General features: G+C 42.2%; 1 protein-coding gene across 3 annotated transcripts in view; it reads right to left on the bottom strand.

Moving 5' to 3' along the window:
* ddah1 (dimethylarginine dimethylaminohydrolase 1) overlaps positions 1–15,645 on the bottom strand; it is a 77,969-nt gene that overhangs the window by 14,053 nt on the left and 48,271 nt on the right. For all 3 annotated transcript variants that reach the window (XM_080430735.1, XM_080430734.1, XM_080430736.1), the window contains exons 2-3: positions 6,136–6,235; positions 3,924–3,997 (exon numbers count right to left, since the gene is read on the bottom strand). In XM_080430735.1, the coding sequence (XP_080286861.1) occupies positions 3,924–3,997; positions 6,136–6,235 (174 nt within the window). The remainder of the gene's footprint in view (positions 1–3,923; positions 3,998–6,135; positions 6,236–15,645) is intronic.

Below are 15,645 nucleotides of genomic sequence, written 5' to 3'. Positions count from 1 at the left end.
TAATCCCATTCATTTACAGTGTAAAGAGTTAAGAGGCTGCACTGTAAAATGTGTTCTTTTAACTCTGAGTCTACAAATGTAACACAATGAACCCACATTTGCATCCTTTCAGAGTTAAATTAAAGGTGCAATCAGGAACTTATTTTATTGAATAAAATATTATTTTAACCAATCTGTATGGTAGGTATGTTACTACTATATATAACTAGCGCATATCCAGTGGTTTTGGAGGTGGTCTCCCAACTCCATTCCATTGAGGAATTTAGACCCTGGTGTCGGGTGTGACTCCTACTGGTTGATGAGTAGCACTGCCTCAAGCTCATAAGCGCAACATCTCCCCACAGGCCAAGCGGGGATTCTGATTTGGAAGAGTAGTAGAATGCTGTCTCTCGTGCAGGAGACCTGTGTTTTAAATCCTGGGTAGGACATAAAAGTTACAGCTTGCAGCTTTAACACTGAGGATTTTACTGTGTGACTCTCAACTTGCGGCCGTGTCATTTCTTCTCTCCTCAATCATTCCTGACACTCTACCATTATGGTTCTCAGTTGGTTGTGCATTGGTCTGAAACGTTTTAGCCCCAAAAAGTCATGACCAAACTCAACAACGCAATGTTCTTCTGTCTTTAAGTTGTACTTTGCTTGGGAACGTGCTGCCAGCAGATGCAAACCCCTAGTCCCAAGGCCAGCAGTTGAGGAACAGTGCTGCTCAGCAGATTTATTCATTTGCAATCAAAATGCCCCATATCTACGTTAACCTTTAGAGAACAAAACATTCCAAGAAGGGTATGTAATGGTTGTTGGTGGTTTAAAACAAGGTGCAGTCAGTGGCAGTAAAAGGCATTTAAAACAAGATCATGGACAACCCAGCGGCAGAAACAGCAGTTAGCAAGAGTGTCTGGGAGATGAGGTCACTGAGCCCCAGGCCTCACAGTGTAATTAGAGAGCTCGTTGTCGGAGCCTTCTGACTGCTATACTGTGATTGGTGAAGCTGGTAACACTTTCAATGAAGCCCATGTCCATAAATGCATGCAAAGCATTATAAGCTGCTTATAACACTATTATTGTTGTAATTGATTGATTGATTGATTGATTGATTGATTGATTGAATACTTCATTAACAGTTTGCAAAGACAAGCACAGGGAAGTACAGTTCAATATAAGGTCTGTTAAGAGGATTTTAAACCCAAGAAAGTACTATGGCTTGTTTCCATTGGGGTCCTTTGTACTCAATTCATCGAAAATACTCAATTCATCGAAAGCACTAACAAATACTCATAATGCTTTATAACAATAATCATAACACATAATGAAGCATTTTTATAATGACTTATAGGGTCAAGTATAGATGTATTATAATTTACTTATAAAATGGTACAATTACAGTTATAAGAGTCCGCGGTGCCTCCTAAGCTATAATCCTAACACATAATAAAGCATTTTATAATGACTTATAAAGGTCAAGTATCCAAAACCACACCAAAACCATGACTAAAATTAAATGTATCATGCCTAACCTGACATCAAATTAACTACGTAACGTAACCAAAAGTATGTTCCCCCAGTGAGTACCAAACCAAGAAGCCTTTGATGATGGTAAACCATTGATGCTACCACTACACCATAAGGCCCAACAAACTTTCAGTATTTTGAATCCAAACACTATAATGAACACTACTTGGTGCACTGTTGCAGCCAACCTTTTATTAGTTACAGAGGAGAAGTTTCTATAAGATGCCCACAGTATAACTCAACAATACTATTTAGTGGCTTTGTTCTGAAATCTGCAAGGATCACGACAAGCATAGAATGCAAAATGTTTTTAACTACTTTCACCCAGGTGTCCCTATTTTGTGCATGTCATTCTAAACAAAAAAATCTAAAATAGCCATCAAAAATAGCGGTTCGGCCTGGACCGCTGGCGTAGCGGGCGCCTAGGCTCAGTGTAGCCTGACAGTGTGTCACGAGTTCGAGTCCCGATCCCGATGGCCTTTGCTGCATGTCACTCCCAATGCATTTCCTGTCAGCCTACAAAACAAGCCCCAAAACAAAAATCTTAAAAAAAAAAAAGAAATAGTGGTTCTACAAGCTCACAACGGGTAGATTTGAAAATGTTTGAATAGGCTTGTCTTTTGTTAATTGTGGGGCAACATCTGTAGTTAATTGGGGCGTACCATAGATGCAGGCTATAAAATGATCCTAAATTTGATTAGAAGGGGAAAAAACAATGGCATTTAGATAAACAAAACAAACTGATAACCAGGGGAAAAAACAACAATGGACTCTAAAGAGGTTTTTCCATGTGCGATTTGCCAGAGACGCATCATTAAGCCCAGACTTATAAAGGGAAAGTGAATAACAAAAACACTTTGAGACGCACTATGCGGAATTCAAATGAGATACAGACGAGTGCAACGGAAGCAGGACAGTGCTGTTGAGATTAGTCAAATGAGTTGAACTCTCAAGGCCATGACCCAGCTGTGAACTTGAAGCGAGTCAGCTGGCTGTGTCATGGTTTTGGAGGGAGATTGGAGAATAGCAACGCAGCAAGCTGCTCTATTTTAAAAAGGATCTCGCTAGTGGCTATTAAAACTATAATTCTTAATCCAGATATGAATATGATAGTAGTTCTGTCAAAGCATCAAAACTTGGGAGCAGTGACATTTTCTTGCTTTGCTTTTGAGTTCTGAATGTACATTCAGAGTGTAGAAGTGACTCATTTTGAGTTCTAGAAGGTTCCCCTCCTCCCAGGTGGTCTTTATTCAGTGTCATGGTAACTCATTGCGTGAAGATATGATGTGTAGGCCCCAAGACAAAAAAAAGAAAGACCTGCCATCTCCGATTTACTCCCCGAATCTCATCTGCGTGATGTAGGTGGCTGCCTTTTTAGGAGACGGGAATTACATAGGTGGGAGTACATTAATTTCAATGGGAGAGTGAACGTGCACACAGCTTCTGAACAATTCTTTAGATTCATGGTCACTGAACTAAATATTGGACCTAGTCGCCACAAGCCACACAATCTTCCCAATGTTTTCACACTAAAATAGCTTTTTTCAAACAAATCAGGAGAAAATAAACCTTGTTATCAACCTTTTCTGTCAAGTAAACATAGGGCGTTCGCGGATCTGCCGTCAGACAGCGCCCACATAGCAGACCATTCGTATGCCATTTGTGTACCACCTCCTCTAGTGGCTAGCGGCCCGCCGAAGCAGAGCATAAGATACAGAGCTATTGCGTGAACATTGAACCCTTCGTAAGGGCATAAGTTAAGACACACAGATATAACATCGTACAATCAGATACACAGAATCACACTTAGATGGCACAGGAGGAGGTGGATCACAGACAGCTGCAGGAACAGAGCTGTGACCAAAGCTGAGCCTGAAGAGTGAACTGTGTTCTGGTTAAAAAGACCGCCTAAATTAACAATTGGATTGAGGGCGTTATGTGTTAGCTTGCTTGTTAGCAAATGAGAATGAAGGGAGTTGAGTGAGCTGAATGTGGCGAACTGCCGTAGGTGTATGTATGAATTAACTTGTTAACGAATGAAAATGGCGGGAGATAGAGTGAGCTGAGTGTGGAGACCCTGATTGCCGTGCCTGCCTGATAACAACAACAAAAACCCTTGTGCTCATTATTCCGACATCCCATTATTCCAACCATTAGTGTGAGGTTAGGGTTAGGGATAGGGGGTATTATAATGGGACCATTCGGACCAAAGGGTACGTCGGAATAATGTGATGTCGGAATAATGATATGGCACCGCCTGAACTATCACAATACTCGATGCCAGCTAAAGGCTGGCTAAGGCCACTGATGATTAATAGCCACTGATGATTAATTTCATGATTACGTTTGAGACTCTAATGCTGCTTGAGTAAGTGCCGGGACAATCCCAGCCAGGGTGCAATACTCCAACTCACCTTAAAGGCATCTGCCAGGATCTCAGCTCCTCGCTGGTTCGTCCGCTTTGAGAGTCCCACAAAGAATTCCCGACCTGAGAGGGAGGAAAACCAGACGCCATTGATACAAAGAGTTTGTTCAGATTGTGAGTGCTCCCCAAAAACCTCTGTGCCCTCCACAGTTACTGTATGCATTGTCCACATGTGTACTGCACAGGGAGTGAAGCTACTGCAGTCTCAGTTATGGCCTAGCAGCATTACAAAACTATCACTTCTTTATCAATACACAGTAAACTGATAGCAAAGACAGTTAAATATGTTAAGAACTTACATGGTTAACATCATGGCAGGTGATGAAAAACAGACAATAAATAACAGTTGATTTGGGTGAGAAACCAGAAATGTAATGTGCATTTCAAATGTAATTGATATACAGTGTACACATTTAATTTGAACTTGTAAACTGTAGCTGTCCAATTATGCCAACATCTCCAAACTCTTGTCAATGCAAGTCTGATCATTAGTAATAAGCTGTTTAACAGCAGCCATGATACAAGCTGTGGGAGGTAACGTGGTTGCACCGCATTCTGCGTGGAGTATGCATGACTGTACGCGTACGACAGGCCAGTTGTGGTCAGCACGGCGGAGGAGAGACAGACAGAGCCCTGCCTGGACGCCTGGGCCAGGCAGGCTACAGAGATGGGTTCCTATTGTAACTGCCTAGCCTTTACAAATGAGCCGTTAGTCGGGGCTCTGCCAACAGGAAATGTTTCTTGCTCTGCCATGTGAAACCCATTTCAGCTGGAAGGAACGAGAGCAGAGCGCCAACGTCTCGAAACCCAATTAAGTGTACTACTGCCTTTTTTTTCTTGCAGCCTGTGTGCAGTGTAGAAGACACTGACCCACATTTTCACTCGCTACATAACTGTAACAGAATGTACAGAAAACGTAATAAAGACCACCATGCTCCTGCTTCTGCGCACACACACTTTTATTGCCCAGTGCCAGGGCAATAAGAGAGGGCTATTATAATCCATTGGTGATGGGCTGGATTTCTGCTGGTTTAACTGTAATCATAGAATTAAAGAAACATTGTGCTCAACTCCTAAATCAAACTTGAAAATATGCAGATACAAACAATGGTCCTCATTCACAATCTTAGCCTTTCAGATGATGCATTTAAGGTGCACAGCAGTAGTCCAAGACAAACCCATTTCAGCAGCATCTAACTGTAATCATGCAATAGGGTAGACACCTTTTAAAGATGATTTTATAAAGAAATTCTGCTCAGTACACAGAGACACAGGGTCACCATTGTGGCAAAATACTGCATAATTCTATTTGAAGGATCCTTTGACAGAAAAACGTTCTCATAAAGGGACAAGGTTGAGTATGCACATAATAAACTAGGGGAATAGTAGTAGTAGTAGTTGTTTAACATTCATGCAAGACTGTGTACCCATTCACCCATTGCAGCCTGAAAGAAAGGGTTTTCACAGTAATGTTTTATTCATTTGGACAATTTGTAAGACATAAAAAATTGATGTATTCATCAGAGCCTTTGCAATGACTACACTAGGAAAAGAAGGCATTATTATATGAGACTAGTGGAATGGTACTGAATAAAAGTAAGTAACTCCATTTGAATGGTCTGAGACGATTTCTATATGCACATTAGAGATACAGTACTTACTTAGAGATACTTAGATTAATATGACCACTTTGTTATTGAAGGATCCCTTGACAGAAAAACATAAACAAAATGTATAAGAACGTGCATGCTACAGTATGTCTCTTGTGCCTTATACACTTTTTATACACATTTTTGTGTTCTTCACTTTTTACGCTCTTTTATGATGTTTCTCGCAAACTTGTATCCTTTTATGCGCTTTTATTGTCTCTTGCACTATTTCTTTATGTGTTTATCTTTAATGCTGTTTGAAGTGCTTTGTAACTCTGTTTTAAAAAGTATGCAACTCCACAAATAAAGTTTATAATAATTATCATTATTATTATCAATATTATCCTTGTTATTATTATTACTATTTAAAGTTATTATATGTAAAGAATACTAATAGATGTCTATAATAGTAAGGGATGCAATGGACGTTGCTGCCATGTTCTTTTCTGTCGCCCTATTACTTTGAATGGTGTGCTCATAGTTAATTGCTGATAAAATAGTGTAAACGTGTATCTGTGACAATAAGTTGCCATGATTGGTGAGTTGGTGTACCAGTAAAAAGGACATCTCCCCCATCTAGAGTGGCACTCTCATCAGCCATTTCCACGATGTTCATATCCAGTTCCTTCAGTGCACGTTTCATCGCCTCCGTCTGGAACACACAGAAAGACACACACAAACAGAGACATATAAGTCAATATACCAAACATAATGGTTCTATGATTACGCCTTGATGACATCCTATAAACTGTCCATAAAGTGCTCTGGGAATCGAATCCTTTATCTGGGAGTATAATATGATACTGTGCACTTCCGAACAATCATCCGCAAATAAGAGTCAAAGAGTCAAAAATATCTTTATCATCATTATATCCCAGCAACACCTACAGTAAGAGGAACATCACTAGACAGCGGCCAGTTTCCTCATGAGCGGAGTGAAAGGAAACGTCTTCTGTCCAAGAGGTCAGCATGACATCATCTCAGGGAGCCATGAAATGATGTCATTTTGGAGGAAGTATGTTCGTTTTTTACAAGGCTGTGGTTCTGGAAAAGAGGTAGACGAAACCAACACGAATCCTTAAAAAAACTCTAACAAAAACCCTTGTGCTTTTGGGAGGAATCCTGGGCTATCGCTCATCAGCTTACATAACACGGTGCTTCTTAGAAAGGAATGGATCATTTAAGAAGAAATCAAATGTGATAGCATATAAGCATATTTCACATTTTATGAAATGCATCCGAAAAAAACTACTGGGAAATCCACAATTCATCTTCCTTGAAACCTAGTTTATTTTCCCCCCAATTAAACCCTATACTTCGTTGACCAGGGTCCCCCGGGGGTTTATACTTTACCCCCTCCTTTTTTCCCTCTACACCAAATCTCTGCTATTCTATTTTCACAGAATGTTCACCTGTCGTGACATGCCCAGAATAGGGACGCTAGGGTTCAAGCCGGTTGGCTGGTCCGCTTACTGACCGTGACCGCCCGTTGTGGTTTTACTGTCCTGTTTTTGGGGTTCCTCAGGGAACAGTGAGAAGGGCCAGTGATGTTAGCGTAGCATCAGTGTTTCCACAGGCCCCTATCTCACTATGACCTCAGCGTGCCTGCCGAGATGTTAGCTAATCGAAGGCCTCTGCTTCTGCTCAGTCGTGGAGGGCCAAACCATGAGGTCATTCAGGTAGGCCTGGCCATACGCTTATCAGATAACAGAGCCATACTCACACATATTCTCACATGTGGTCACACAGGCGCACACACACACACACACACACACACACACACACACACACACACACACACACACACACATTCCTTCCCTCAGACAACAGGCACAGGCATCAGTCTGTTGAGAGTGCAACTTAAAGTGACAACATGTGAGGCCACTACATTTCTCATATTGGCTACTTCTTGTTTGTGTTGTTTGGATTGGATGACCGTTTTTTAGATGAGCTGTTTAACCCTGGACATACAGACTAAACAGAACTAACAAACATCTGTCTAATGGTATTCAGCTAGAGTGATATGCAAGTTTGCCTCTCATCTAATATGATTCTCCATTATTCCACGTTTCCATCACCACTTCATAAAATGTCTAGGAGACAAACTCTTGGTTCAACTTTGCTTTAAATATCAGATTAAAATGAGCAGATCTACATGATCTGTGAAGTGATTTGGTGTAGAGAAAAAAAAAAGAGCACACCAAGTACAGTGCCAACTTAGGTCCACTCAAGTCTAGAGTATTTTAAGTGGTTAATGGTTTTTAACTGCAGCAATCTGCAGCACATAAGCATAGGTCACAGATAATCCCTTGCATTTTGTCTTTGGAAGTATTTTTCACTTTTTTTTCATAAGGCAGCCGGACAAAAGCCAGTCTCCTTTAGTTATCTAGGCTAGGGCAACTACAGTATCAGAGGATGAGGATCAGATTCAGAGGAAGTAAACTAATTATACTGCAGGACATTTTGATCAAATCAAGTGTCCTGTTCTTTTTGTTCTCTAATGATTTGCTGTTTGAACAAAACTGCCAGGCAGATCGGAGCAGAAAAGCTGCTTCTAAGCACAACATTACACACATCTACTGTAATTCATCTTCTCAGCTTTGGCGTTCAACGTATACAGAACATCTGTCTCCAAGTCTGAGCTCATCAGTAAAGCAACTTTTTTCCCCAACATTATTTATCTATTGGGAAATCACCTACAAAACATAGGTATTATTTTTATTCATCAACAATTGATTGCAAGTGGAGACTATTGTACTCCTGTTGTCCCCTGTGCTGCTCCTACATCATCATCATCATCATCATGAGCTCGTTCTGTTTTAGGGGGCAGTCTTGACCTTCTGCTATCACAGCTGTGGTCTCTCCAGGAATCTGCCACAGTCTGTGGACTAGCCCTTTACCTCAGCTCTCAGGCATTTCCTCTGACTTCACTGGAGGTGGTGTGACCAAAGGGTGTTGACCCTTTGACCCCAGCATCCCCCAACCACCCCACACACACGCACACGCACACACACACTAAGTGAAATGCAGTGGCCCTAATTATAGATAGATGAACATAGAGCGAAGCGTGTGTGTGTGTGTGTGTGTGTGTGTGTGTGTGTGTGTGTGTGTGTGTGTGTGTGTGTGTGTGTGTGTGTGTGTGTGTGTGTGTGTGTGTGTGTGTGTGTGTGTGTGTGTGTGTGTGTGTGTGTGTGTGTGTGTGTGTGTGTGTGTGCGTGCGTGCGTGCGTGCGTGCGTGCGTGCGTGCGTGCGTGCGTGCGTGCGTGCGTGCGTGCGTGCGTGCGTGCGTGCGTATGTGTGGGGGGGGGCATCATTTTGGGGCAGTTTGCATGGATGAGTGATTCTCTCCAGATGGAAAGTACAACAGGAGGTGTGCAAATATGTGGAGGTGTGTTGTGCAGCCAAAACATTAGGAATCATAGATTATGAACCCCCATAATAGGTGAGCATTCGGCAACAATGGATGAACAAACATTTGGCGAAAAAAAGCAGATCTACAAGCTCACAACGCATCACAATGTCACACGTTGTGAGCTTGTAGATCAGCTGTGTTCACTATCGACGAACATCAAATTATATAAGGCTTAAGTGGTTAAAAGAGTTAATTTGGGATGGCCATTTTGGCTGGTATATGCTTCAAAACCTGTGATAATTTTCAGGATGAATTTCAGAAAACACAGAAAGTTGGCAATTTAGCAACAGCACAGGCCATTTTAACAAACCGAGTCAGAGACAGAATCTTTCACTGAACATTAGTGCTTGAGTTGTGTACTTCAAATTCACGAGACTCTTGTTTTTTTCCTATCATTTTACCAATTTCCATGAAGACTATCAAAATACTTTTATCACCACCTTGTGAGTAAAGGGGTTTAACAATGACAAACCGGGAAAATACAACATAAAAATGTAATGGTCCTGAGTGTTGTGCGTGTGAATTGACCAGACAACAATAATTTACAGTATTTACTGGATACGGCCGACACCTCCAGGAAAAAAGCTGTCATCCAAATTTGGCCGGAACATAAATTCCTAAAACAGAGTACTTTCCTTTTTCTTTATTTGTTACATAAGAGTCCCTCTCTTTTAGCCAGCTGTGTATTGGCAACAAATAACATTCTTCCACCTTCCAGTTCACAGATGAGGCAGTGGCTGTTATTAATCCATGGGGAGCTGGCCAGGCGATAGCTTACCTACAGTATCTGTCTTACAACATTTGTCACAGAATTATGACCCGTATTATGTCTGAATCTAAAGTTTCAGTAATAATATGGGTCACAACTCTACTTTTGGTGACTTTTCTATAGACGTGTCCTGATGTGACTACATCTCTGGGGCCCTGCTCAAAAGTCCTTTTGAATCTCTACCTATAAACCAATGAAAGATGGCACACAACAACAAAGAAAATAATTGAAATTTGGTCCGTGTGGCACAATTGCAAGTCCTCGTATGCTGACAGAAGAATAATGGCTGCGTGCCTTATTTATAAAATCTGCAATGAGTGCTGCTAGGTTATTGCACAGCGGTAAAAATGTGATTGACACAGTTTCGCTATCTGCTGCAGACAGGGAAAACAATTAGCAGGCAGCAGCATTTAGTCCTAAATAGCTCCCAGCAGACATGCTGATAATTAGAATTAATGAAGTGTGGAGCTGACGGAGCTTCTCGGGAACCTTGTGTCTGTGGATCACCGTCTTTACAAAGCAATGGAAGAGTCCATATAGGTACTATACTGTAAGTGGTTTCAGGTCTTTTGGTCAGTCAGCACGTCTTTGTTAACGGTGGCCTACATCACCATTGTGTGGAGGTCATTTGGCTCAGCTCTTTATCTTCATTTGGAAAGGGTAGCATCACCATGGCCAACACATGGCTCAATCCAGTATCCAGGTAATTTGATTCATTAACACTAAATTATCATTGCAGACAAAGTAGCATCGCCGCTATTCACAGACAATGAGCAGCATGGGGTCAATTTCTTTAACCGCCTGCCTTTCCCGCCATCCTTTTCTGCTCACTTTCTCATCTCTGAAGGGCTTTCTCTCCCTCCCCTCAATCCCTCCATCTCTTTCTCTCTTTGTCTCTCACATTCCTTCCATTCTCTTCAGTCCCTCATGACAGGGCCAAGAATGCTCCTACAGTAGCTTCCCATGCAGAGTGGGCCATTATCTCTCACTGAGAAGGACACCCAATACCCCACCTAGCTGTCAGCCCCACTCTGACAACACTAACTCCTCTCCTCTCTCCTCTTCCTCCTCCACCTCCTCTCCCATCTCTCCACGGTGCTCAGGCCAGGGGACACGCTGTTAGCCAGCTCCTGCTTTGAATGAGAAAGCCCTTTTAAAATTCATTAGGGGCTTTGGGCTCTGAGGGCCAGCCGGTCTGCCAGCCACATTCCTGCCGTTCCTGCACCAGACAGGGGAGACGGAGCAGAGAGAACAGCCTTTTTATTTGAGGCTTTTTTTTATGGACACCCCTCCCTCCACCAGCCCATGGTGCCCATGGATATCACATTTGCTAAAAAGGACCATCAGTCTGATAGGGCATGGTGCATTTGGAACGGGGACAGGGCACTCAACAATGGCATTCCAGAAGGTCATCCTAGCCTCCCTGCTCCGAGCGACACAGTCCCACGCTCTAGCATCACACAGATACAGAACTCCCCTCAGCATGAACATGTCATTGTCATGTTTACAATTACAATTAGGAGGTCCAAAGATAAGGACATTATGCATGAATAGTGTTCCTCCTCTTAATATTTCCAATGTCTTCAATGTGGAGACTGAATGGGGGCATTCAAAGACAAAGGGGACTGGCATTACAGTACGTTGTGAAATAGATGTTCTTTCAGCCTCATACTGAGCTGAAAGAACAGTGCATTGAATTTGTATTTAACTTATAGGTGGAGTTTGAATAAAGACAAAAAAATATGTGATTAGTAATAAACTTCACTGACTAGGACAAAGTCGCTACTTGTATGGATGTGGGCTACTGATTGGAGCTTGGTGTGTCATAGCTGGGGATTTGGCTAGACATTCAGGGCACAGATGATGATGGTAACAGATAATAGGCCTATACACAGAGTAAATTTCAAAAGCCCAGTGGAATGTAGAACTGCAATAATGATTGCGTTTCAGGCCTATCTACAGTACCTAATGTAGGGGAGTCTGAACAAATGCAGACTTCATTAGCTATATGAAAAAAAAGAAAAGAAAAAGAAGAACAAATTCAGTGGATATAAATGCTGTATGGCTATGCGCTTGCAGGTAAATCTTCCACATCATGGAAGACACAGAGAGGGGATTCCCTTTGTTTGACAAAAGGAGTAACTGATATTTAATGGCTCATTAATAGATAATAGACCATGGTCATGTTCGCCAACAAGTGGCTCTTCAATGTGAGAGCCTAAAGGCCAGATTCAGTGGCAGCCACAGGGGAGAGAATGTTCAGAAGCTTTAATGGGGTACTGGCACAGTCTGGCAGGGCTATTGTTACCTAGATTCACATCTCACTCTCCTCAACACACTCACTCACACACACAGACACACACACACACACGCACACACGCTTCATCAAACTAATGAAAAAAAAATATATATATGACCACGTAAAACATATTGTATAGCCATGCATATTCTCACACGGCACACGTGTCCATGAAAATGCACACGCACACGCACACACACACACACACACACACACACACTGCAAACGTTTCGGGACAGTACATTGACTTAATTAATTCCATATAACCTTACCATACCCATAAATAACAAAGATAACAGATACAGTACATGTGTAACCCTTACCCTAACCTCATGAAACTGTAGAAAAATATATAACTGGGGACACCAATAATCATTAGACAAAAGATTGATGTTTAAACTTTGTCCCAAAATGTGGCCTAAAGTATCTCAGGAACACATACACATTCTCAAGACACACACAGGTGCTTGCATAAATGGAAAAAATGAGTAGCCTAATTCTGTCATGGTGTTGAGGCTGTACATTCCACAGGGGAACTAACTGCAGTGGCTAGCACTGTCACAGCATGTAGCGAAACGATTAAATGACAACAACTCATTTAGCACCGGCCAAGAGAAAATAAACTCTCCAAATGCCCTGTCCTTGGATTATCCAAACAAATCCATGGTATATGATGGAAAAATACCTGTGGCTAACCAAGCCATGACACTCCCTCTCTTTCTTACAATACCTTCATCTGCTTTAGGATTACATAAGAGAAGTAGGTCGATGTGGAGGCGTATACAGTAACTACAGCTCATCGAGGGACCCTCACACCACATTGACCACAAGGATCTGGCAGTCTGCCTGAGCTGTAGAGAACTTTCAGCCAATATCAGTGCAATTCCAGACTAAATTCAACTGGGGCTCCCAATGCCCTACTAAGTCTGTAGAAATGCCATTGGCTCAGACACATTTACTGTACCCTGCCTGCCCAGCAGGAGACAGTAGCAGTGCCTGGGTTACACAATGTAATTCTCATCTGAAAGTTATAGAGGAAAGTAGAGGAGAGAGGAGAGAGGAGAGAGGAGAGAGGAGAGAGAGAGAGACACAGACAGACAGACAGACAGACAGACAGACAATAATAACAGTGAGAGAATCATTATTTTCCATAAACTCTCAAATATGAGATTTGTAGTGAAGCCTGCTGCACTTCAGGGAGAAGATTAGAAATGCTGCTGTTTAATCAAATCCAACCTGCAGATGGATGCTTTTGTGAAACTGCAATACATGCATTTACATTTAATTTGTTTTTCCATTAAATGTTCCAGTGCCTGTTTACCATCACTGCCTTTCATTTCTTCAAGAGACAAATGTAATTTTGATGCTTTACTTTAGAGCATTTTGTCAACAACATTTACCATCACTGTATGCCTTTCATTTCTTCTAGAGACAAAATCAATGTTGATGCTTTACTTTAAAACATTTAGAAAACAGACATTTCAGTGTATGGTCAGAGTAAGTGCATTGAATACTTGTCAAACAGCAAAATGGCAAATACATCCATGGGATAGAGTGCTATGAGAAGAAAACAAAAATGAACTTGGGAGAAGATGACATGTGATCACAGTGTCCTCACATGTTCAACACTCCAGCATTACACGAGGTGAACGCCCCGGTCATCAAATAGGAAGGAGAAATGATCAGAACTGCTACAACAAAGAGAAAGCATATACCAAATGATGTTTTAAAGCATGTATTGTGTTTTGGGGGGAATAATTAAAAAAAAAAGTGATATTATCACCACAATACCATGTTTTCGTCACAATTTTGATACCGAGGTATTAGCTAAAACAAATATTGTGATATTTGATTTTGTCCATATCGCCCAGTACAGCCCTAGCTATAGATATACTGCAATACCACAAATGCAAACGGCAGAATGACATCCCTTTTTTTTCCTTTTTTTTTGGGGGGGGGGGGGCCTACTGTCCTATCAATAAAGGCATAAAAGCCTTTATTGATAGGACAGTAGGCGCCTCGGGAGATGGGGAGTGACATGCAGCAAAAGGCCGTCGGGATCGGGCGTCGAACCCGCGACACACCGTCAGGCTGGATTACCAGCCTAGGTGCCCAGACGGTTACGCCAACCGTCCGGGCCAACATCCCGTCTTTTAGAGGAACTAAAGTGTCTCTTCCCTGCTTCTATCAGCAGAGTTGTGAAGAGTGTGTGCAGTCTGCCTCACACTGTGATGGCTTCACACATACAGTACTCACACGTACTTACTGTACGTAAGAGTTCCAGGCAAGGGATGGTTCAGGATAAAGATGGGGCGGGTGGTTACGGAGCAACTGAGGCTTTGGTAAATGTGCCCTCCACAAGGCACTGGGTCACCATAACTACTCTAGCGTCCCTATTCTGGGGAAAACATTTGGCGAAAATAGCAGATCTACAAGCTCACAACGCATCGCAAAGTGAAGCGTTGTGAGCTTGCTGATCGGCTATTTTCTGCGAAGAGATTCGGTGTTGAGAAAAAAAGAGCGGACCTGGGGGACCTCAGAAAACCTATAGGGTTTAAGTGGTCAAGGCACTGATAGAAAGTGTTACAGCGCCACCACTTTAAATGTATTGCTCTGACTTCTGGGATTGCAACTTCCTGAGAAATAAGGTCTTTGACCACTTAAATTATTCTTTCAGGCATTTGTTACGTGTGCTGCTGTCAGGCATAAACTTGTGTCTGTATTTGCCGTTTTCTTCCCCCTGCTTTTGCCCATTGTAATTTCTGCTTGTTGTCCAATGCAAGATGCCGTATCAGAGTATGTGACATCAACAGGGCAGAATGTCAAACATTTCAAAGTTCAGAGGCCAGAGGTAAGTACTGCATGTCCTTGTGTAGAGGTTACTCCACTCTCCTCCCACATAATGTGCTCTGTAAAACTCCTCTCCTCCACCTCACTAGTTTAAGCCATTTTAAAATCTTACCATTATAATTATGGTATGTGGGGCTTTCAGGTAGGAAGGGGCTATATGCCCGACGGGGGCGTTTTTCTGCTTTAACCAATAACTGGATATGAAGCTACTACAGGAACTGTATCAAATTACGTTATGTGTTGTTGAATATGTATTGACACAACAAAGCATATAAAAAAATTAAGCTATATAGCCCCCAGTGACTGCATGTGGAAATAGTCAAATCAGTCATAATTTGCTGTGATCACAAGCGTGGGACAGCAATATGAGTGCCAAGGAAACAAACAGGATAAAGGCCTTAGTGTTTCCTCTACGGGAAACCCATAAAGGCAGAAATCCTACTCCTAGCCACCTATGGCCTACTTGGGCTGGTAGATACAGGACCACCCACGTCTCTGGTGTGGGGAGAAGAAGCTAAGAGTACTTATCTCTGTGAGAGCACATCTTGTGAGTCCATTGTTCAACATGCAAGAGTATAACGGTAAAGTTTGTGTGTCTGGTGAATCTAGACCCAAACACTCTAAGAGAGGGTCAATAAGCAGGCACGTTGTGAGAGTGTCAATCACTCAACGGGCAAGGCAGAATGTGCGTATGCCTTGCACTTCTGGGTATGCACACACCGAGGCGGCCAC

The sequence above is a fragment of the Gymnoscopelus braueri genome (assembly GCF_963280865.1).
Source record: "Gymnoscopelus braueri genome assembly, chromosome: 6".
In the NCBI taxonomy this organism is placed as follows: domain Eukaryota; kingdom Metazoa; phylum Chordata; class Actinopteri; order Myctophiformes; family Myctophidae; genus Gymnoscopelus; species Gymnoscopelus braueri.
The sequence above is the reverse complement of the archived record's forward strand: the minus strand, read 5'-3'. Positions and strand labels throughout refer to the sequence as shown.